This window comes from Vombatus ursinus, unplaced genomic scaffold, assembly GCF_900497805.2.
Source record: "Vombatus ursinus unplaced genomic scaffold, bare-nosed wombat genome assembly UNPS02004533.1, whole genome shotgun sequence".
NCBI lineage: Eukaryota > Metazoa > Chordata > Mammalia > Diprotodontia > Vombatidae > Vombatus > Vombatus ursinus.
The window spans coordinates 1,528,318-1,553,106 of NW_020944311.1; the positions used below are offsets into that span (position 1 = coordinate 1,528,318).

The window sequence follows — 24,789 nt, forward strand, 5'->3', positions numbered from 1 at the left end:
GCTAAGCCTTAGCAGTCCAAGCTCCTCCCCAACACAATGACATGCTCTGAGCCCTACTCCAGCTGCTGGCTACTGTGCCTTTAAATTGCTGCTTTCAGAGGGTGTATATGGGGGGAGGTAGGAGGGAGGGGAAAATCTTCCTCCCAATCTCCCTCCTCCCTCCCCTCCAAGATTCTCCAAGGTTTGGAGAGTGATCGCTGCCCAAAGAGGATTCCTCCCAGCTTCCCAGGCAGCCTGGGCCCTCCCTCCACAGCCTGGGAGTCCGAGGCATCGAAGCAGAGTCATCTATGACATGATCATCTAAATGAGGACAATTGTAGCCCCCAACCAGTGAGGACAGGGAAGGAGAGAAGAAAAACAAGGAGAAGAAAAGAAGAAGGAAGGAAGGAGAGGAGGAGGAGACGGCCCAACTCCCTGGGCTGGGGAAACAGGCTATGTCTAGGCAGCCCAAGTTGGAGGAGGGCTTCTGACTTCTGGCATTCCAAGGGGGGGTTTCCTCTCTTGCCTCCGAAGCGAGGGAAGAAGGTAAGGGCATCAGTTGCTCTAAGGAATGAAAACTCTTACTCCTGGAACCCTCTCCTTCCTCTTCTTCTGGACCCTACAAGAGCAGGTCCTACTCAGGTGAGCAGAGCACGGGTTAGAGCATGTGGCTGCATGAATAACAAAATCCCCAAACCCAATCTCACCAGAGGTTGCATTTCCAAGGGAGGTGAACCGGGGTCCCCTGGGGATTCTGGCCCCAGTGCTTTCATCTAAGTTGATGGGAAGCTGAGAGCCTAGTGGCTCCCTGAGGAATTTGAGCCCAAGAGACCCCAACAAGGCTGAATGAGCTCCCGAGTGGGATAGCACTGTCGAGGAAGCTACCGCATTTGGCTGAGAAACTTAGCTGTAACATTGGCTAGTCAGGGCAGTGAGTATGCTCCTGGACATCTCCCCTCAGTCTCTCCTCTCACACCCAGATACCCAGCAATACTCACTAAAGGCAAAAGGAAAATCATATATGCTAGATGGGCAAAGGGTTCCTTCCCTTCACCAAGGAACAGAGATTTGCCAAAAGCCTATATCTGGAGGAGTCTAAAATGAACAAACCATAGGACACCCCCCTCCTTGGCTTGGGGACTGCCTGTACATGACTGAGTACTGTCCCTGGGGCTGGAATAAACAGGACTCACTGCCTGAGAGGGGCCAAAATCCTTCCTAGAGTCTCCCAGTAAGTATCCTTGCTTGCTTGCCGAACGGGGTGCTGGATTACAACTGGGAGAAAGTCTGTGTTGTTAGGCAATGAGCAGCAGAAAGGGGATATGACTGGGGACAGAGTGGACTGGGTAAGGTCCCTCAGAAGCCAGACAGGGGCAGGACCAGGGCCCTCCCTCAAACCCTTGTCCGTGCTGTTCATTGCAATGACTGAGGGCCTGTTCGGAGATCCTTCCCTCCCTAAACACGTCTGCTGGCCCCTTGGGCAGCCAGGGAGTGTGGAAGAGCCAACTTCCCGAGGGGGTGAATGAGGACTGACGCTTCAGCGGGCATCCCGCTCCTAGCCTTGCTCCCTTCAATGAGGGGCTGGCAGCTTCCAAAATGGAGACTCCAGCTTCCTCTTGGAGGCATTTTTTTTAGAAATATAGAAAGTCACATTTGGCATCAGGGCCCTTAGAGGTCATTTAGTACAGCCCCCTTCTATTTACACAAGGAGGGAAACTGAAGCCCAGAGTGGGCAAGGGACTTGTCCAAGGCCACACGGTCAGCTAGCAAAAGAGCTAGTGCTTCCCAGGAGGCCTCGTCGGAGCATGAGCTTCTGCTACTTCCTAACCCTTCTCAGCAACAGGGCCTTTCTAGGAATAAAGGTGACTAGAATGCCTTAAGGACACTACCTCTGGTGAACTCTGGGCCTCCCTGCCCTATCCCACCACTTCTGCAGCAAGAAACCTGAGAGAAGGAAGCCAAGGTAGCCCTGCTAACAGTGTCAGGGAGAGCTCAGCCTGAAGCTGACGTGGAAGGTGACCTGAGTGGGGGCCAGTGTAGAGCTCTGGTGCACAGGAAGGCTCTGACTCAGTGTTCATGTGGTGGGCAGGTGACCATCAGCTGGCAATAGCACCTGGGAAGTAAGCAGGGACCTCCTTCTGCTTGGTTCTCACCTCTACCTTCTTCCCTGGGTTTTCAGAAGGAATCTCTGGCCACCTGCTCCAGCAACCCTGGCCCTCACTCCATCAGTGGTGTGTGGAGGGGTGGAGGTGGGGCCTAGACTTTTCTCACCTGAAGTAAGGGGTAGAGAGAGAAAGCAGTGCGATCTTCAGAGAAGGGCTCCCTCCAGGAAAGGGAAGACATTAGTGTCTCCCTCTGATACATCTTGCTGTACCCTAAGCTGATGACTGGAGTTGGTCACTGGTGCTGTTAGGTGCTGGACAGCTGGGGGTGAGGAGCTATTGGCTTTGAGAAACTGGGGCCCAGAAGAATGGCAATCCCTAGGACTCCCAGTCCCCTCCATGGTTGCTACCACGGTGATGGTGAGAAGCACCCATTGAGGCTAGCTGGCTGGCAGCCTTTTCTGCTGCCCAACTCCTTTGTACCTGAAGGTTTTGGTGAGCCCATGGACACTACTGAGAGGCAACATGATGTAGTGGGTAAAACACCAGATTTGGAGCCAAGAAGACCTGGGTTCAAATCCCACCTCAGATGCTTATTAGCTGTGTCATCCTGGGCAAGTCTCTTAAGGTGTTGGGCTTCATCCCTTGCCCCACCCCCATAAAATGAGGATGTGGATTCGCTGATCACTACCATCCTTCCAGCTCTAAATCTATGATACTATTCCATCTTAATTGGCAAGAATGAGGGCGGATTGAGGGGATTGCAATGCTCAGAGAGTAGGCTTGTCAGAAAAGGTAGATGTTAGATGGAAGAAGCCCCAGGTCCCCAGAGCAGCTGCTAGCACTGTGTCATCAGCCCCAGGCTGGAATGGAAGAGAATGCAAGGTAGGAATGCAAGGAACTGGGGCACCATCCCAGCAGAAAGCAAGTCAGAAAGCAACTGAATAGCTGCTGAACAGCCTTGGGGCTGGGGGCGGGGGTTGGCAATCTCTAGACTGGCTTTTGCATCGCATGGGCTATAGCTAACAAAGCAAAGCTAGTCTTTGTCTCACCATCCCCAAAACACCTCTGCTGCGTTTGGCCTAGGCACAGCCAGTCAATTGGGTGGCTTACCCAAATGCTTTAGACTGTGGCTCCTAGGCCCCATCTGACTTTGCCATACACAAATGCCAACATCCTAGGACCCTAGGCCAGAGGTTCCTGTTCAAGCCAAAACCGCTGAGGCTTTAAAAAATTACCCGACAGGGCACCCTATGGCGCTAGCACCCCAGCAATTCTGCCTTTTCTCTAACTGAGCCCAAGCCCTCAGCCTCTAGAAGGATGCTGTCCATGGGTTCTTTGGGAAGTCCCCACCCTTAGGCTTGAAGAATGAGAATTGGAAGGGATTAGAGAGGTCACCCGGTTTCCTTCAATCAGTCAGCCTGGAGTTTCTGTCTGAGCTCTGAGGCCAACATTCCATCTTCAGGAGGCCCAGTCCATCAATTGTTGGGAAGTGTTTCCAGCCACGCAGACTAACTTTGCCTCTGTGCAGTCAGCTTCCTCCCAATACTGCTTCTGATTCTGCTCTCTGGGACCACAAACCAGCTCTTCAGATATTTCCAGCTAGCCATCTTGCCCCCTCCAAAGCTTCTCTTCTCCAAGATAAACACCCCCACCCTCTTTAACAAATCCTAATGTGACAGGGTCACCAAGATTCTCTGTATCCTGGTCAACCTTCTCTGAGTATACTGCAGCTTACCAATGTTTTTCCTTAAATAACAAAGCTGGGAGGAGGGGAAGGTTTAAGGGGAAACATGAACTCAGTTTGGGACATGTCCCATTGACATCTCAAACTCAACATCAGGCATTTAGAGTCATGAGATTGGAGCTCCGAAGAGAGATTAGGGCTGGAGAGGTGGATTTAGGAGTCATCTGTGTAGAGATGATAATTGTACCTAATGGGAACATATGAGCTTACTAAAGGAAGCAATATGGAGAGAAGAGAAGAGTGCTTAGGACAGAGCCTTAAGGAACACCCACATGTGGGGGAAAGAGAAAGATGATAAATCAAGGAAAGAGAACAAGAAGGCATGATTAGAGAGGCAGAAGAATCAGAAGAGATCCCTGCTCAGGAATCCAAAGGAACCAGCATATCCAAGAGGCAACCGTGGTCAACAGTGGCCAAACTTGCAGAAAGGTCAGTGGATGAATCATGGTGTTGCATAATTAGGGGTTAGGGTCACCTTCGAGAGAACAGTTGCAGTAGAGGGGCAGAGTCAGAAGCTAAATGCAGAGAGACCGAGTGAATGGGTGGACAGAATGCAGAGGTGTGTTGTTATGAGTGAAATGTGCCTTTGCTTTGCATGATCCCAAAGCATTTTCAAGTGAGGTTTTGCTCTCTCCAGGTTGCAACCTGATGTACACATCGGCAGCTCACGGTTCACAACCTCAGGAGGAAGGCTGAGTAGAAGCAATGGGGAGGAACATTTAGCCCACCAATTTTCAACCTCCCTTCACTAGGTTGGCTTCAGGGAAAGAGGAAGTCAAATCTGCCTCCGAGAGCATTCCTCAGCCCATGTCACCCTCTGATTTCCTGGACAAGCTCATGGGACGAACTTCTGGGTATGATGCTAGGATTCGGCCCAATTTTAAAGGTAAATTGCCTTTGGTTTTTACAGGAGGCCTGGGGACACACTAGTGCCCAGCCAGGACCTCTGATTTCCAGCAACATCAAAGGGAATGATGGTAAAGGTAGTAAAAGGTGGGATCCTCTGTCTATCCTTGCTCTTACAAGCTCAATATTGCCCTCAGGCCCCTATGGATCCCACCCAGTCATTGCCATCTTCCCTAATCCTTTCCAGTTCCCATCACCGACCCTAGCCTTCTCTTCCCCTGCTCAGCTATCTATCCACCTTTGGGAGAAGAACCAGGAGGGCAAAGGAGAAAAGAAAAGGAAAGAGGGGAAAGAGGGAAAGGGAGCTCATTGGCTGACTCCATTGTCCCTTAGATGACCCAGTAATGACACTGTGGTTTGGTTTCCTCAGGGCCCCCCGTGAATGTGACCTGCAACATCTTCATCAACAGCTTCAGTTCTGTCACAGAAACCACGATGGTAAGTGACACTCCCCAACTGCCAGGACTCCTCATCCTCCTTTACTGCCAGGACTCTTCCTTCAGCTCCCAATTCCCCCACAACCCCCTCACTGGGTTTCTCCCTCCTACTGTAATACCAAGGCAAGAAAGTACTTTCTACTATCATGGACTCTCAGCTGAAAGAGACCAGAAGAATTATCTAATCCATCCCCTTGCTGAAGGCATGGATTCCCCCTTAGATGCCAAACCTTTCTTCGTTTCTCTTTTCTCTTTCTGACTTCACGGTCAGGAGCACAGGCTCTTTACCAAAAATGGCCTGTGGATTCCCCAAATTGAAAACTTACTATTCAAACCCTCGGAGACCTAAGGTCCTATGGCATGAGGCAGACACCACAGAGCCCTGGGCATCTAAGCATCAGGGGGCCAGAAATTCGGTGGGACAGCTCAGCTCAGCCCAATCCAGCTCACTTCTCCAGTGGGAAAGTCCCACTTTCTTGATGCTCTAAGCCCACTTCCACAAAGAGACTCGACTGCCCTTTAGAGGCCCGAGGGCACTGAAAGCTGACCCTGCAAGGCCATGTCAAGGTGTCCCAGTTGTATCTGACTCGACTGTTTCTTCCCCTTCCCCTTCCCCCTAAGGATTACAGAGTGAATGTCTTCCTTCGGCAGCAGTGGAATGACCCACGCCTAGCCTACCTGGAATACCCAGACGACTCCCTGGACCTAGACCCTTCCATGCTGGACTCCATTTGGAAGCCAGACCTATTCTTTGCCAATGAGAAGGGTGCCAGCTTCCACGAGGTGACTACTGACAACAAGCTGCTTCGGATATTCAAGAATGGGAGTGTGCTCTACAGCATCAGGTGTGGGCCAGAACGGGAGAGAAAAATGGGGGGAAGGGGGAAAACAAAGGATCAGCAATTCCTTTTTGTGTGTGTCCCAAGTAGGTCAGTCGAGGCTGTTGGCTTGAAGCTGGGTGGGGCACATAGCGTGAAGATGGTTGTACCAACATCACTGTTAATCCTCATTTGTCAGGGCAACATACACAAGCCAAAGGCGAGAAGGCATACCAGGGAGGTGGAGGTCGAAATAGTCAGGAAAATCTGGGTTCGAAGCTAGCCTCTGACATTACATAGTTGTGTGACACCGGGCAAGATATTTTACCAGTCAGCCTCAATTTCCTGATCTGTAAAATGAAAATAATACCTGCAGAGTTTACTTTACAAGGTTATCATTAGACTCAAATGACATACTGTATGACAGAGTCCCTTACAAACTTGAAATTGCTATATCAGCATTCATGATCATTATTATTATGTCTGGTTCTGTCAGGCTAACTCTTGTCTTGTCCTGCCCAATGGACCTCAAGAACTTCCCTATGGACATCCAGACGTGCACAATGCAGCTAGAAAGCTGTGAGTATTTGGGGAACAATGAGGTACAATGCGAGGGGTACCCCTAAGTATCTCCCCATCAGCCTGCTACCAGGCTTAAGATTCCCCTCCTTCACTCTTTGGATTAAGGTACAAGATCCCCTTTCAAATGCAAATGTGGTCTTCTGAGAAAGAGACTTGGGAAGACCTTAACAAACATTCCCCCAGGTGAGCTGTGACCTGAAGAGGAAGGGAGGGCAATGTCTAGTGCCTAAGACCCTGCCCAGCCCTGGTGGGGCATAGCAGTAGAGGAGCTCACTAAAGGGTAAGGGGGGAGGGGTAAGCCCCAATTGCATTTGCTTACAATTGTACCTCTAATGCAGACATTACACAGCTACAAGGTATGACCTCAAAATAGAATCCGAGCAGAGTTGAGACATGTGGATCACGAGATCTTCTCTGCTCCATTTATGTTGTATGCCTAGGATCCAAAGCATTGCCAAGTATGTGAGATGCTCGCTGCTTGTCTGTGCACCTTGTACCCACGTACAATGGAGCACTGAGGTCTTGTACCTATGCCCAACATGTTCTGTGAGGCTCTCCATGTGGTGTGATCAGGCATCAGCTATTTCTATGTCCCAGTGTGCCAGGCTCTATATGCATGCCTTGTTTTGTGGAAATTGGATCCCTAAGGATGGTGGGCTTTAGGAAATCCTAGCTCTGACGTTGATCCTCTGGAGTTTGCATGCGGTACTCGCCACACATGCTCACTCAGTCAGGTTCCAGATACCCAGGAGGATCCCATCTGCTCTCTTTGACATCCTTTCAAGAGGATATCTGCCATCTGGGCACCTCTCTGGAATGGAAAGGGCAAGCCAAAGAGCTGGGTGTTGCAGCTCTCTCCTCCAGAGGTCCTAGATATCAGATGGGACAGCTTCTCCTGGAAAGCCTTGATCAAGAGAGCAAGAAATGCCTAACCCTTATGCATCAGCCTCTTCCATGGCTACCTCCACTGTGTGTGCATGTACACACACACACACACACACTATGAAGCCCCTAACCCTGTGTCTCTCCTCTTTCAGTTGGTTACACTATGAACGACCTTGTGTTTGAGTGGTTGGAAGATGCCCCGGCTGTGCAAGTAGCTGAGGGGCTGACTCTGCCCCAGTTTATCCTGCGGGATGAAAAGGATCTCGGCTACTGCACCAAATATTATAACACAGGTAAAGCCCGGAACCCCTCACTAGCTCTGGACCAAATGGCCTGAGCTTGGCCACTGGAGCCCATGATGACTTCTCTGGCTTCGGGATAAACTGACCTTTAGAGTTAAGCAGCAGAGAATCATCTACCATGTTGTGGGGATCAACAAAATAGGAGGGATGGAAGTGATGTGGCCGATGGCCCAGTCATGCCCAGCTAAGACACAGGGATGCCCTTAAGAGTCAGTGTCTTTGTGCTATACTGAAGGCAAGGGGCAGGCTCTACCCAGCAGAAATGAAGGTTATGACTGTGGCCTCCCCATTGCTTTTTTAATTTTTTTATTAATTTATTTACTTTTAGTTTTCAACATTCACTTCCAAAAGATTTTGAGTTTTAAAATTTCTCCCCCTCCCACTTCTTCCCCCTCCCCAGACAGCATACAATCTGTTATAGGCTCTACATATACACTCATGCTAAGCATATTTTCCCATTAGTCATGATGTAAAGAACAATTAGAACTAATGGGAGGAACCATGAGAATGAAGCAATAAAACAAAACAACAAAGGAAAAGGAGAGGAAATAGTATGCTTCCATCTGCATTCAGACTCCATAGTTCTTTCTCTGGATGTGGATAGCAATATCCATCGTGAGTCTTTTGGAGTTGTCTTAGATTCTTGCATTGCTGTGAAGAGCCAAGTCTATCGAAGTCAGTTACTGTGTACAATGTTCTCCTGGTTCTGCTCATTTCAGTCTGCATCAGTTCATCTAAGTCTTTTCAGGTTTTTTTCAAGTCTGTCTGCTCATTTCTTATAGCACAGTAGTATTCCATTACATGAATATACCACAACTTCTTTAGCCACTCCCCAATGGATGGGCATCCTCTCAATTTCCAATTCTTGGCCACCACAAAAACAGCTGCTATAAATATTTTTGTACATGTGGGTCTTTTTCCCATTTTTATGATCTCTTTGGGATACAGTTCTAAAAGTGCTATGGCTGGGTCAAAGGGTGGCCTCCCCATTGCTGCCAATCATCTCCTCCTAATGGCTTCTTGACTGAGCTCTAAGGTGTAATCTCCAAAGCCAAGATACAAGAAGCACTCCCAACTAGACAGGTAAGAGATTCTAGAGGGAAAATGGAAAAGAGAGAGGGCCCAAGGTCAAGGAAGAGCTGAATAATTCATCATGGAAGGCTTTCCTTTCCATAAGCCCAGCATAAAATATGGCAAGGAGAATCTGGAAGAGTCTGTAAGAGTCTGTGATCAAAAAAATCTAGAGCTTAAGGGAAGGGTGGGCAGAGCCCAAGGAAAGAGTCTCCATTCCAGGGAGTAGATGGGATTGGCAAGAGTGTCTGGCACTTCCCAGGGACAGGGGAGTCCTGGCCACATCTCTACCAGAGCTAAAGAACAAATAGTGATCTCCCACCTCCTCTTCCATCCAGCCAACCACACTTTCCCACTAGGACTTGCTCTCCAAACTGCCATGGCAGCAAATTAAATCTATTGTCAAAACAAACAAAAACTAACAACCAGGGAAATACGTAAGGTTCCTATACAAGAGGTCTGCATCCTAGTGGGCCAGCTGTTGTTGGCAAATTGGACTGGGGAAGTCTAAGCCTCTGAAGAGACACATCTGGTATTTGAGTCGCATTACCTCATTGACCTGGGCTCATTAGTGTCCCCTCGTAGAATTTGAATTGCCTATGGGGAGCAGGCAGTCAACAAGCATTTACTAAGAAGTTACTATGTGCCAGGCAGGCACTGTGCTAAGCTCTGGGGATACAAAGAAAGGCAAAAACAAGGTCCCTGTCCTCAAAGAGCTCCCGGTCTAGTGGGGGAGACAATGTGCAGACAAGATATGTCTAATATGAACGGGAGGCCGTCAGAGAAGGGAAGGCACTAGAGAGAGGACGGGAAGACAAGAAGCAAAGGTGAGGAGGGAGAACGTTCCAGGCGTGGGCGACAGCCTGCAAAGAGGCATGGAGTCTAGAGATGCAGTGATGTAAGTAAAGAGCAGCAAAAAGGCCAGTGTTAGGGATCATAGTCTGTGGTGGAGAGTAAAGTGTCAGAAGACTGGAAAGGTAGGAAGGGGTTGGGTTGTGAAGGGCTTTCAAAGTCAGAGGATTTTCTATTTGATCCTGGAGGTCAGAGGGAGCCATTGAAGTTTGTTAAGTGGGACAGGGAGGAGGGGAGAGATGATGGGATCTGTGCTTTTTTTCATTCTGGCAGCTGAATGGAGGATGGATTTGAGTGGGGAGGGATCTGAGGCAGGGAAACCAGTTAGGAGGTTATTGTGATACTCCAGGCATGAGATGATGAGGGCCTATACCTGGATGGCAGATGTGACAAAGTTTGGCAACAGGTTGGATATGTGGTGTAAGTGAGGGCAAAGAGTTGGGATAACACTGAGGTTGTGAGCCTGGGTGACTGGGAGAATGGGAGAATAGAGTGATAGAGAGCCCTAAGGAGGAATGGGGAAGTGGAGGAGAGGGAAGGGGCTGAAGAGAAAGATGACAGTCCAGAAGCAGCTGGTGATGTGAGACAGGAGTGCAGGAGACAGATTAGAGTTGGGTTTTGAGATCTGGGAGTCACCTTCATGGAGACAGTAATGGAATCCACATGAGCAGATGAGATCATCAAGTGAAATAGTATAGAGGGAGAAGAAAAGAGGGCGCAGGACAGAGCCTCATAGGATACCCACAGTTAAGGGGCATGACTAAGAGGAATAGTTAGCAAAGAGACCGAAGCATGGGTCAGACTGGTAGGAGAAGCAAGAGGTTGCAGGGTCCCAAAAACCTAGGCAGAAAAGCAAAGAACGTCCAGGAGGAAAGACTGATTGCCAGTGTCAAAGGCCAAAGAGAGGTCAAGAAGGACGAAGGCTCATTAGATTTGGCAATTAAGAAATCATTGGTAACTTTTGAGAGAGCACTATCAGCTGAATAATGAGGTCAGAAGGCAGATCATAGGTGTAGAAGACAGGGAGAGGAAACAAAGTGGATGTGCCAACTATAGATGGCTTTCTTCTTACAGGAGCTGAGCTGAGAAGGTGAGGAGAAACACAAGACAATAGCTAGTGAGGATGGTTAGATCAAGTGAGGACATTTTAAGAATGGAAGAGAAATGGGCAAGTTTGTAGGCATCAGAGAAAGAGTCAATAGGTAAGGAGAGATTCAAAATGAAAGAGAGAGGAGGGGGAGAGAAGGAAAGAGTGGTGAGGGGGGATCTGCTGCAGAAGAGAGAATGGGACTGTATCAAGGGACATGTAGAAGGGTTTGCCTTGGCAAGGAAAAAGGCCACCTCTTCACAAGAGACAAGGATAGTGGAGAAAGTAGTGAGGGAAGATGTCTGGGTAATATGGGATGAGGAGAAAAAGAAAAGAAGGAGCTCTCAGAAGGTGGTCTTAGTGAAATATGAAGTAAGATCCTTGGCTGAGAGGATGAGGGTGTGGGGAAGAGTGACAGGAAGGGTTTGAGAAGGGATAAAAAGGTTTGGGGAAACTACTATGGTCAGATGGGTAGCAAGTTAATTACAGAGGAATTGCCTTTCAGTAATGAGGGCCCAATTGAGATTATGTAACATAAATTTGTAGTGGACCCAGTCAGCACAGCTTATAATTGTCTCCATCTCCCTTCAACAGCAACTCTCGGAGAGGTGGCAAAGAGGCCTCTGGTAGTCCTGAGATAGCAAATTAAATTGGGCTAGGGGCCTGAGTCACTGTCTACATGGCTCATTAGAGTCAAAGCAATAAGTCAGCAAACATTTATTAAGTGCTTACTATGTGCCAGGCACTAAGCTTCTTAGAGGACTCTAGGTCACCCCTGTGAGGGTGTGTATGTAGTGAGATTGGGGCAGAAGACACAGAATTGTGAAGGTCTCAGCCATACATGACATTTATCCACTAATATTCCAATGTCAGCCACCGAAGTAAACACTGACCCATAGGCCTACGACCTAAATTAACTCAGTGTGGTCACTTTTCTTTGATCTATTTGTAAGCCATGGGAGGGAGACAGAGATGGTATGGGAGTTACTATGTTGAGTCTGGCCCAAAGAGACACAAGGCTACTGCCAGCCAGCTATATATAGGCCCGAGAGGGCATCGGAGGGGCTAATCTTCTCTTTTCTGACAGGAAAGTTTACTTGCATAGAGGTGAAGTTCCACTTGGAGCGCCAGATGGGTTACTACCTGATCCAAATGTACATCCCTAGCCTGCTCATTGTCATCCTGTCTTGGGTCTCCTTCTGGATCAACATGGATGCCGCCCCTGCCCGGGTGGGCTTGGGTATCACGACGGTATTGACGATGACGACCCAGAGCTCAGGCTCCCGAGCTTCTTTACCTAAGGTGAAGGGATGCATTGGAACATAGCTTTGCACAGGATATGTCTCAGCTAGCTCTTATGTTGGCCCATGTTTGAATTCAACTCAATCCAGTTCCAATGAACAAACATTTACTGAGTACTTATCACATATGTGTATGAAGTAACTTGATGTAGTAGGTAGAGGGCCAGCCTTAGAGTCAGAAACACTGGGTTCAAATCCTATCTCTGAGACATATGGCTGTGTGACCCTAGACAAATCATTTTGCCTCTCCGTACTCTAAGCCAGTGGTGTCAAATTCAAATGGAAACCGATCCCTGTTGGTTGCATAGTGACTTAGAAAACCACAAATTAACATTACCTATGTTGAATCACATTTTATTTACTTTGTTGAATATTCCCAATTACATTGGAATCTGGTTCAGGCTGCACTGGGGAGTTTTGCTGGAGGTTTGATACCTCTGCTCCAAGGCTCTGAGTGGCAGAGAAGGTATTGATCTACATTGCTAGAAGGAGTTTGCCTGTACCAATGAGATCCTAGGTCCAGACAAAGATAAATAGGTATGTGCGTGATCCCATTCTTGGGGGGGGGGTTACTATTTAGGATTAAAAATGCTGGAGAGTTGGGTAGTAGAAAAGCTCAATGTTTGGGATCTTCCTGGTCCAGTCAAAGGAAGAAACTACAGGCATTACAGAATCCTAGACTTTTAGAACTAGAAGGGACCTTAGAGTTCATTGAATCCAAGCCACTCGCACCTTACTGATGAAGAAGCTAAGACCTAGAGAAGGGCAGTCACATCTTACAAGCAAAAGCGTTAGACCTAAAAGATTCCAGTTATTGCAATAGGCTTTGGAGTCACCTTTCACTAATCTCTCTGATCCATTTCTCTAAATCAAACCAAATTCCAACGGGATTGCCTAAATCCCGATGCTCTGCTGGCATTTTGTTGTCATAAATATTGCTTGAAGGAAGTGGGTCTCTGACTAGGGCTTGGAACATTTTTTTGTCACCCAAACGTTTATTGTCATGGGACCTGTTGCAATGACATTTACCTGATATCTCCACAATCCTTATGAAGAGAATTCAAGGACCCCCTCCCCAGCCCACCCCCAGAAAAAAACCTTACGGTCAGAAAACCAAGAGTAAATCTGGTGACTTGATCAGGTAGCTTATTCTTGTACCTGTCTATTAACACAGGCCCCAGACCCCTCCCAGTCCCCAGCTTTCCAATATCCAGAGGCAGGGAGAAGTGAGAGAGTCTCCCAGGGCCTCAGGTCAGTGACATTCTTTGATGAGCATAGAAAGTCACTCCCTAGAAATGCTCTCTTGGTTAATATAGGGAGAGGGGTTTCTGATATTTTAAAAATAAAACTATAGCCCTACTGTATAGGCCTAACAGAGTCAAGGAAATGCCCTGATGATTTTACAAAATAAATAACAAATGAAAAGTTCTAGGTGGAGGGAGTGGAGGGATACAGGCCAAAGTGCAATGGCAGGGAATAGAAAGGAGACCTGGGAGCTGTGAGATGAACTGATCAGGATTGTGCATGGCCCTCTTAATGAAACATCTGCTGGCCTTCCTGAACAGCTTCAGATTGAGTCATACAGAGCCCAAGGTGAAAATAATGGAAAAGGGGGTACAGAGCAGCCAGACTTCAGACATACGCAATTCATCTGCTCCCAGAAACCACTTACTTTGTTTTCTCATTTGGAAGGAAATGGATTTTTCTTCTTCTTCTTCTTCCTCTTCTCCTTTTTTCTGGTAGCATTTGGCATCTCCTGGTCAGATTCTAATGGCTTTTCTATGGCTCTGTTGGCCAGAAAGCAAGCCACAAATGTGCACCCCAACCCAAAAGTGTGAGGAGCCCCAGAGAGCCTTTTCTTCAGGTCATTCCTTACAAGTGACTATTTCCACTACTCTGGGACCGAAGAAAGCATCCTGCGCTCCATGCCCAGGTCCTGATGTAGTTTGTGAAGGACAGGACCACAGTCTCTCCCTAAAGGGCTCCAGGGACCTTTGCTTTGAATGAAGGGGCTTTGAGAAGATCATAGAGAAAAATGTGAATGGTGCTCCAGTGTTGGGGAAGGCTGGGGTTCAGAAAAGAAAAGGAGAGGGAATTTGCTCCTGGGATTCTTCTAATCTACCTAACACAGTCACTGGCTTTGGTCCCTCTGAGCCCTTAGCCCCTGGTAACTTTCATGGTTTCTGATCACAATAGCCCAGCTAAGAGCACCAGAGGCCTGGGATGTACTTTCCCTTCCCCCTCCCCCGGAGTCATAGAGCTGAAACAGGAGACTGGGTCAATGAAGGAGAGGGGCAGATAGCCTAGGATCTAGGTGATGAAGACACCTCCATCATCAGTCTGGCTCTGAGAATCAGGGAGGTTTATCTGCAAATGTATAGAGACGTAAATGAAAATAGATAGAGGAGAAGGATCTCCATGGCACAGAGAAAAAGACATGCGGATGTTCTGGAGTGTGCAATAAAAGAAATAAAGGGAACCAGGACTGGGAGAAGACAAGGTACAAAAGGAGAAGAGTGCTTCATAAGTACAGCAGAGGGGCCAGGGCATTGGTAACCCTAGATCTAGGCTGAGCACTAGAGTGTATACAGCTCCTTTCCTTCCAAGATTTTCCAGCACTTCCCAGATCTTGCCCAACACTAGCTCATTATTTGATCTCCATCAGCATTGACTGAGGCCCCACAGCAGTGCATGGCATTAAGATTAACTGCTGGTGACATCAGACAACATCACTACCTTTTAATAGATGGAAAAGTAGAGATAAAGTGAGATGCAGTACTATTCAGGGTCACACAGCAAATAGGTATCAAGGCTAAGACTCAAAGCAAGATCTAACTTTCTCATTTTAGAGATGATCTAATCCAATTTCCTCCTCTTACAAATGAAGAAACTGAGGCCCAGAAAGGTTAAGAAACTTGCCTAAAGTTGTACAGTAAGTAGTTACTAACTATATTACATGTCAGAGCCTGGCTTCAAGCCTGTTAAGCTAAATTCCCAAATGGGATCTTGAGTTTTGTGCTTTAGCTTCATTGACTGGAGTATAGAGTAAGTGAGGGGGAGTGATATGAAATAAGTCCAGAAAGGCAGAATGAAGCCAGACTATAAAAGAGTTTAGGTGCCAAACTGAAGAGTTTATATTTTATTCCAGAGGCCATAGGGAACCACTGAAAATTCTCGAACAAGGGAGTGACATGGTCCAACCTGTGCTTAAGGAAGATTCCATTTGTTGCCCAGGATAATTGTGAGATTAAGGGAAATTCAGGCTGGTAAAAGCTGGGGGAACCATGTAGTAGGGCCTAGGCTAGCAAGAGGTAGTATGGTGCAGTAGAAAGAAGCCTGGCTCTGGAGTCAAAGGTTGTTGTTATTCAATTGTTTCAGTCGTGTCTGACTCTTTGTGACCCCATTTGGGGTTTTCTTGGCAGAGATACTGGAGCGCTTTGCCATGTCCTTCTCCAGCTCATTTTACAGATGAGGAAACTGAGGCAAATAGGGTTAGTGATTTGCCTAGGGTCACATAGCTAGAAACTGTCTGAGGTCAGATTTGAACTCAGGAAGATTAGTCATCTTGACTCCAGGGCTAGCACTCTGTCCAGTACACCACCCAGCTACCCCAGACCAAGATACCTTTTCCTCTTAGAGAGCTTCTAATGGTAGAGGTGAAGTGTCAGATGCTAGGAATATTGGCAGGAGGGTGGGGGTGGGGTACTTCCTCCTTTGTTGAAATTAATAAAAGTCAGCACTCCCAACCACTACCCCAAGCTCTGCCTCTTCCCCAGGGAGAGCGAATATGCCCCAGATAAATTGCCAGTTTAATTCAATGAGGCAATAATTTCTGATGCACCTACTATGTGCTAGGCTCTGGGAATACAAAAACAAATTGAAAAACAATCCCTGCCTTCAAAGAACTTGCATTCTGCCAGGTGGAGGGGGGCAGGGTGGGGATGCATATGTAAATAGATAAATAAATAAAAATTTATGCAAATAGAAAGCAGTAGAGAGAGACTAACATTTGGGAGACGATCTAATGTAGGAATTAGCTTGAGCTGAGTCTTGAAGGGAGTTAGGGATCCCACGGGGGTGAAAGGAAGGAGGGAGTGCATTCCAGGCATGGGCACAGCCTGTGCAAAGGTACACTTGTCTTCTCAGGGGTGGGGATGGGAAAGGTCACATATGGGGAACATCAAATAGGCAAGTTTGACTGGAATATAGTATTTGTCAGAGGGATTAATGTGTAATCTGTCTGGAAATATAGGTCTTTTTAAAAGCTAAATGGAGCATTGCATCCTAGAGGCAATAGGGAGCCACTGAAACTTATTGAGGGAGAGAGAAATGTGATCAGGCAATTTCTTAGGGAGGAAAAAGGTGAGGAATGGGACCTGACTGAAAAAGCTTAGCTCAGTGCCTCCCGCATAGCAAGTGCCTAATAATTATTCAAGAGGGAAGGAAGGGAAGGGAGGTAGATAGGGAGGAAGAAGTAAAAGTGAGGAAATTAGAGAAAAATCAATACTAAAATGAAGTGGTCCATTAAAAGAACACGTTGAACGACCTTGATGTTCTACGGATCTGAGAGCTTTGTGGTGGGGTAGAAACAAGAGACTGGCAGGGAGGATTCTTGTCTTGGTTGTAACTAACCAGCTATGTGACCTGGAGTAAGCCATCTCCCTTTGGTGTGTCTTGATACAAGAGAGATGAGCTCCATGATTAGTTCTTTATTTCCTCATCTATAAGATGGGGGTCCCCATGTACCCCAAAGAGGTGTCATGGGGACCAGATGAAAGCATGGATATTCAATACTTTGAAAAGTGGCAAGCATCATGATGTTTTTGTGATGGTAATACTCTCAGTTAAGAAAAGGGCAGCAGGAACAAAGGGAAATAGGACGAGGAGAGATGTATGAACACCTGGGCAGTGATATGTGTCTTTGCAAACATCTTTTTAAAAAAAAAGAAACCAATGGAGAATGAAAGGGAGTGGCAGGACAGCTCAGATGGGGGCAAGGGGGGCAAGGAATCCCGATGGACCCAGCAGTTGGTGTTGCAGGTGTCCTATGTGAAGGCCATTGACATCTGGATGGCAGTCTGTCTGCTCTTTGTATTTGCTGCCTTGCTGGAGTATGCTGCTGTGAACTTTGTCTCCCGCCAACATAAGGAGTTCATGCGCCTTCGAAGGAGGCAGAGGCGCCAGCGCATGGTGAGTATTTCCGTTTGCAACCCGGCATGCTGTACCCCACTATCTCTGTCCTCTTCTGACTTTCGTCCCCCAGCTTCTGACACTGTTTTTTTCTTTTTCTGGTGAGGCAATTGATGTTAAGTGACATGGCCAGGGTCACAAAGCTAGTAAGTGTCAAGTATCTGAGGCTGAATTTGAACTCAGGTCCTCCTGACTCCAAGGCCAGAGCTCTAGCCACTGCACCACCTAGCTGCCCCCTGACACTTTCTTATCCACATGAGGGACTAGGATATTAGCTTGGGTGTTTTCCCACTGGAAGGACCCAGGCCATGTTAGCATCAGCTATCTCTGGTGTTAGTCAAAAGGGACAACTTCTTCCCTCCTTTAACGGTTAGCAGACCCAGCAGTCATACAGCATGCTCCTACCTCCTACTTGGCTAAATTTGTGACAGCCTCACATTCAAATGTCTTACTAACCTCGTTTATAAGCCATGGTGTTTAGTGGAAAGAACACAGGAGTTGAAATCAGGAGATCTATCATCTATGCCTAACTCCACCATTAGATAGCTATGTGACCCTGGGCAAGTCACTGTCTCTCAGACTGGTTTCTTTTATCAATACAACGCTTTCCAAGGTTGCTGGGAAGATTAAACTATAAAATGCTACACAAAATGTGTAAGGTTTTCTTGCTAGTATGTCATGTTGCCCCCAAGTGATTGTACAACTTATGGCTGTTCACTCCCCCCACCCCAGGCCCCTGGGGTGCTCCTGCTTGCTGCAGGCTATAGCTACTAGATGCTAATTCAAGGGCCAAAAAGCATCTTTAGAGGTGAAATGCTGCTGAAGGGACTCTATAACCCCCTTGGGTGTAAACTCTGCCAACTTGCCCTGCTCTGGATAAGAGCTTTCATTATGGCCCCTGGAGGAGAAACAGAAGCAGTTAGACTAGGGATCTTCTCCGGCATTTCTGTTCTTTGTTCCCTTTTCTCCCAAGAAAGAAAAAAAAGTTTCCACCTGGGAGAACCATTAGATGGACTGTGTTGTCATGACAACGGAGATGGCCTGTCTCCATGCCCTCTCTGGAAAGAGGCACTTGTGATCACCTGACAATCTGGTCCCCCTTTCCCCTTCCCTGCCCCAGAGCCAGGGTGTTGGGGGGGGGGGTTGTGTTGTCATGACAACAGAGATGGTCTCCCTCCTCTACTTTTGGAGAGCAGAATGTCAGGCATGTTGTTATGACAACAGATGCATTCCCGAGACACTCTTCTGGGAAGGAAGTGCAAAATGATGAACAAAGGAAGGAACCCTGGGTGTTTTGTGCAGAGGGGCAAAAAGATTTGGTTTCTTTGGAACTACCAGCCTGCTAAGAAGCACTGAGCTCTGCTTAGAGCTCACAGCTTCTCCGTCTGCCTGATCTCCAAACCTTGGAGCCTGAGGCAGCAAACCCAGAAGATCTGGGCTTTCAAACCCTGGAGATGTAATGACAAGTTAAGGATCCCAGTCCCTGTGCCTAACGTCTGCCTGGAGAAGGAGGCTGCATCTATGGTCTCATCGTGTCTGCACCAATTGCTTCCCCTCCAGCCACATGGGCTTTTCTCCTTCCTCCCTCTCGTCCTGCTCTTTGACTCTGATCTGTCCTCTACTAGAGCTGAGGAGCTCACAAACCAAATCTAAAGTTTCAAATTGCTTTGGGATTCACTGTAGACAGTACCCTCTCTCTCTCTCTCTCTCTCTCTCTCTCTCTCTCAGCCTTTCTCTTGTACTGTTTCTGGGTTCTTACCATCCATTGTCGCTTTCCTCCATTATCAGAGCCCTGGGTGGGGCTCCCTCTAGTGGTCAAATCCATTCTGGCACCTCCCCATAATTCATTGCATGCAGGAGTTAAAGCTGGCTCATAGGACCTCAGCTCTACAGCTGGGAGGGACCTCATCAGAGGCTATGAATCCACCTCCTCGTTTTCCAGAGGAGGAAACTGAGGCCCAGGGAAGGAAAGGGACTTGCTCAAGGTCACACAGCTGTGATTTGAAACTCCTGGAGTTAGGGGGCAGGGTGTGGGAAAAGGATAAGTGTTTATTAAGCACCTACTATGTGCCAGGCACTGTGGTAAGCACTTTACAAATACTATCTCATTTCATCCTCACAACACTGGGGGGTGGGGTAGGTGCTGTTATCACCCCCATTTTACAGTTGAGGAAACTGATGCACACAAAGGTTAAGTGACTTGCCCAGGGTCACACAGCTAGTATGTGTCTAAGGCCAGATTTGAATTCAGGTCTATCTGACTTGAGGCCCAGCACTCTAGCCACTGAACAACCTAGGTGCATTCTCTAGCATGTCACATTTCCTTTCCTAGTTTTCAATTCCACCCACCCACCACCACCACCTTGTAGACCTTCCCAGGCCAACCCCTGCTCCTCTAAGAAGATCTAGACTGGCCTAGTAAAAGGACAGGAAAGGAAGATGGTGGCAGAAGCTCTAGGCCTCCCTCTCTCATATCAAGCTATTTCTTCCAGAAAACCAAAGCATCTGGCAGAGCCCTGCATCACTCCTCTGTCCTGTTTTTGTTTGCTCCCCAACTGTTGGAGTGAAAAGGGGATGAGCATGGAAGGAGCAAGCTAGCCTGGAGTGCCTCTGGCAGCAGACTAGCCTGCCCTGCTATGACATGGCCTGCTGGAGCTCCAGGCCCAGGCAAGGCGGTATTAACTCATCTCTGCCCTCTCCTTTCCCAACCGCCCCCACTGCCAGGCACCCCAGGGTCACCCTTCCCAACAAACACCATTCCATCTGTCCCACGAAGCAAGCAGCCATGAAAAAGTCTTGAACCGTGGGCCTGGAAGTGTCCTGGCTATGGGTAAAGATTGTAACAAACACGACCAGGGCGGGCTGAGGTCTGGGCCTCTTCCTCTGGGGCAGCTCAAAGCAGGTGTGACTTTTCAGTGGTTGTCCTCTTCAGCCACAGCTTAGCTTCATTAGGCCGCTAGAGTGGAAGCTCCTTGAAGCAGAAACTTGTCTTTGTATTCCTGGCTCCCGGCACAGTGGACATAGTGATTGCTGAATGGAGTTGGTTGGAATTCTGGTTAGAAAGTGTTCTATTCCTGAAACCCGGTGGAACCTGCCAGACACGTGCTGTGCATGCATGGCACCACATCTATACCCTCTGATGTCCACCAATGTCCTTTACTTCTTCAAAAATCAGGCAGACTCTCCTCTTTCAGGAAACCTTTCAGGATTAACTCAAAATTCCCAGCATGCATGCCTTCTCTGTAGTCTCTTGCTCACTTTCAGGCTGCTTTCTGGCTTGTCTCTTTTAAAAGACAGTGAGTTCCTCGAGGACATCGATAATGTCCATATTTTTGTGACCTCTCCCCTCCCCCAATGCCTGATAACAGCAGCTGACATTCATATAGGGCCTTAAGGTCGACAAAATATTTTACATCCATTATCTCATTTTACCCTCTCAATAATTCTATAAGGTGAGAACCAATTATTATTCTCATTTTACAGATGGGGAAACTGAGGTTCAGGGAAGTCACCTGGCTTGCCTAAGGCCCCACAGCTAGAAAGCCTCCCTTGTGCTCTTTCTGCCTGCCCAAGACAAACAGATTGATTAGTTCATCAGAGAATGAGTCTGGTCATGCAGAGAAATCTAGTTGGGAGCTGTCAGGGACTTCCGTGACCCCGCCAACCTCCTCCAGAGCCTCAGTCCTCTCTGTCCACCTCCCCTTTCCCCCCACTCCCAGCAGCAACAGCTCACAGGGTACACTGAATTCTGTCTTCTCCTCCTCTTCCCACATTCTTACCCCAACATACACACATACACACACACACACACAGGAGGGCAAAAAAAAAAAAGGGGGAGGATGATGGTCAAAGCTGTCCAGGATTCACTCTCCCTCTCTTCCTCCTCCCTCCCTGACTTAGAGCCACCAGATCTCTGACTCTGGCTCGGCCTTTCAGCCCCTGCCCACTCTCCCACCTCTGAGGCTACAAGGGCAAATGGGATGAGGCTCCCATGGGCACCTTCACTCTCCATTCTGTGAACCATGCCCACTGCTTCACCTGTGACAAGGCAAAAGGAAACAATCGACTTTAAAGAAACAGCTCAAGCCCAGACCAGGAACGTTGAGCTGGGTTTTCCTCCTTCAAAGTGCTTTGCCAACAGACCCATTGTGGGTCTATCACAGCAACTCTCATTGTGAGGAATTGCTTCTCTTACTTCTTTCTTAACCTCCCAATGACTTCGGAGGGATCCAAGGTTTCTGGGCCTCAGTTTCCACATCTCTAAAATGGGAATCAATATTAACTTCATCATAATGTAAGGCTTTATTGGAGCAAGCTGTAAAGTGCTGGGAGGCCTCTAGTGTTACAGAAATTCAGGAAGTAGTCTGGTATTCCTCTGGGGCTTACCGTAGGAAACAAAAATATCTCCCTGCCTTCCCCCTGGAGAGCAGAGTCTGGGTACCATACAACAGCTCAGTAATCATGCAGATATTTTCTAGCTTCTCTCTAAGTAGGCTCTGGTTTGATCATGTCACACTCCCTTCCCCAAGAACTTTCAATGGCTCCCCGTTGCTCCTGGAATGAAATAGAGACTCCTTGACCCTTCACCACATGGCTCCACTCTCCCTTTCCACCCTGATTCCATAGGACTTCCCTTACTATACTCCACATTCCAGCCAAACTGACCTGTGCACTGTTCACTGAACTCAGCATTTAATCAGCATGTTTTTGCATGGGTATCTCTCTTCTTAATTTTTAAACAGAGAATACTGAATGTCATGTAACCTTTTGTGCATCACCCAGGGGCACAGGATGGCAGATTTCGGGCTGGAAGTGCCCTTAGTCCCTTCTAGTCCATCTAGTCCAAACCTCTTCCTTCATATACGAGGCAACGCTGGCTCAAGGTCATACAGGTAGCAAGTGACAGAAGCACGATTTGAACTCAGGTCCTCAGATGCCAAAGCCAGTAAGTGATCTTTTCACTTCTCCATAATGAGAATCAACTGTTGTACTGGGCTTTGTGTAATACAGATCATTGAGGCATGGAGGACTGTCCTTCCACCCTTCCCCTCCCAGACAACTGGGCTTTAAGAGTGCTTCTGTCTGGGGCAGCTAGGCAGTGCAGTGGGTAGAGCTCCAGCCTTGGAGTCAGGAGGACTTGAGTTCAAATCTATCTCAGACATATGACACTTACTAGCTGTGTGACCCTGGGCAAGTCACTTAACCCCAATTGCCTCACCAAAAAAGGCAAAAAAAAAAGAGTGCTTGTGTCTGCTTTTTGTAGTTTTTCTGTTTCAATCAATCAATATGTATTAAGTAACTACTATGTGCCAGGCACTCTACTAAGCTCTCCTCCCTCTGTGTCAAACTGGCAGCTGTCATTTCTTCCCCCTTTCATCTACTCACACATTTCGAGCTGAAAAGGCTATAGGAGACCATCTAGTTTATACACACACACACACACACACACACACATCCTTTTTTATTGTTAGGAAACTGAGGCTCAGAGAGGTTAGGTAATTTGCCCAAGCTCATGCTGGTAGTATACACAGCCAGGATTCGAATTCAGACCCTCTGACTCCAAATTCACCATCATCATCACTATATCACTCTTGCCTCTATCAAGCAGATTGAATGTCTCGCTCTATGGTGCCCCCTCTCCCACCCACCCAATTTGCTCCTTCTATTCTGCTGTGAGCCAGGAAACCAGACAACCAAACTTGTTCCAAGTATCATGGTGTTGCAATGAGCGTCATCGTGACCTGAGAGGGGGACTGAGCACCTCTTTTTCAGTGTGGGGATCCTGGGAACCTTTTTGCTGCTGTCATGTTTATCGCTCCCCGCTAAATTTGTGGCAGGCTTCCAGAGAATTGTATTGTGTGGGTTTTGTAGATACCATGGCCACATGTCCATAATGATGATGGTGATGATTACGTCCATGGCAATGGACAGAAGTCTAGTTGAGTTAATAATGTACGTATTGCTTAGGCTGTGGGCTCTCTGAGGGAATTAGCTGACATCCATCTGGGGCTACCCGACCGACCCCACTGATCTCATTGGATGGCCGTTGGGAGGTATTCACATCCCTTAAGTATAGGAGGCTCATAGGACAGTGGAGCACAGAGTTACAAGGGAGGGAACCTCGCAGCCCAACCTCACCTTACTCCACAGATGAAAAACCTGAAGCCCAGAATCAACAGTCAGGAAGTGTCTGGGCTGGGGTTAGAATCCAGGCATTCCTGACTCCAAGTCCAGTAGGCCATCCATGCTGCCTTCCCTTGGAGGTTTGCTTTTTAGATAGAGAGCAAATAAGCCCCCGCCCAGGTAGACTTCTACTTCCTTTCTTGGCCTACAAGTCATGAAAACCACGTTCTCAAAAACCTAAATGTTTCCCAAGAAACATCACCCAATAGGTTTCATCATTCTGCTTATCACAAATTAGAGGAACCTGGGGATTTATATTACTCTCAGACATCTTTCCAAGTGGCTCAACACTTCCATTAGTTTTGAATGTCCCTAATTATCTCTTGGTAATTATTGTGATTATTATTATTAACTTTGTAAGGGGGAGACCTGCAAATAGGAGCATAGCATAGGCTACGCTAATGATGGAGAAATGCATAGACTATGTACCATCCAACCCAAGTGCTTGGATGTATGTTCCTAAGTAAACTGCAGACATAGAGATCTATATCTTGACGTGCTATGCATATGGCTTCACAAGAGGAACAGATGTATGCAGTCTGGTCTCTGTCCCTATTGTGATTTCAAACTCTGCCTGCCTTTTCTCACTTGCTCCTGCAGGAAGAAGAAGTCATTCGAGAGAGTCGATTCTACTTCCGGGGCTATGGCCTGGGCCACTGCCTGCAGGTCAGGGATAGAGGTCCCATGGAAGGCCCAGGTATTTATAGCACCCCACCCCCAGTCCCTCTCCTGAGGGAGGGGGACACTGCACGGAAGCACTATGTGGACAGGGCCAAACGAATCGATACCATCTCCCGTGCAATCTTCCCTTTCACGTTCCTCATCTTCAACATCTTTTACTGGGTTGTCTACAAAGTTCTTCTATCAGAGGACATCCACCAAGCACCATAATGAGGGCAGGTCACTTCCGGCTAAGCCTCCAGGAGGAGGCGGGGCTGTCACCTTCCTTCACCCTGCATCAGAACTTGGGACAGTTCCTTGACCTCCCATCCAGAGTACTCAACTACCAACCTACCAGCTATGTGGGTATATGCTGCTGCTGCTGCTGCATGGTGACAAAAGTGGTTGTACTTCTAGAGAAGGCTAATCTATCCAAATCCAACCAAACTCCAACCTCACTCATTCTCTCCTAAAGTTAGGGTCTGCCATTTTCCTGGGGCTAGCTAATAAGGTCTTCTTTCTCTTCCAAAGGCTCTTCTTCCAACACTCCATTAAGGGGGTACCCAGGTCCCTAATGCTAAAAACCATAGACTCTGTCCTCTCATCCCAGTGCACCTTCACCTCAGCATGGCCTTACAGGGATGCTGGGCCCTCTTCCCTTAGCATCTGAACATGGTGCATCCTACC

At 47.7% G+C, this 24,789-nt stretch overlaps 1 protein-coding gene across 1 annotated transcript; it reads left to right on the top strand.

The window, feature by feature from the left end:
- The first annotated feature begins 550 nt into the window (after positions 1-550).
- GLRA4 (glycine receptor alpha 4) lies at positions 551-24,333 on the top strand. Its single transcript, XM_027837348.1, has 9 exons — positions 551-621; positions 4,581-4,714; positions 5,105-5,172; positions 5,793-6,016; positions 6,486-6,568; positions 7,609-7,749; positions 11,856-12,070; positions 17,110-17,259; positions 24,043-24,333. The coding sequence occupies exons 1-9, from the start codon at positions 551-553 to the stop codon at positions 24,331-24,333; spliced, it is 1,377 nt and encodes a 458-aa protein (XP_027693149.1).
- The last annotated feature ends 456 nt before the right edge of the window (positions 24,334-24,789 follow it).

Coding starts and splice junctions, on each gene's coding strand:
- GLRA4 (XM_027837348.1), top strand. CDS start 551: ATGAAAACTCTTACTCCTGGAACCCTCTCCTTCCTCTTCTTCTGGACC. Junction 4,715..5,104: donor GATTCGGCCCAATTTTAAAG/GTAAATTGCCTT, acceptor TGGTTTCCTCAG/GGCCCCCCGTGAATGTGACC. Junction 6,569..7,608: donor CACAATGCAGCTAGAAAGCT/GTGAGTATTTGG, acceptor CTCCTCTTTCAG/TTGGTTACACTATGAACGAC.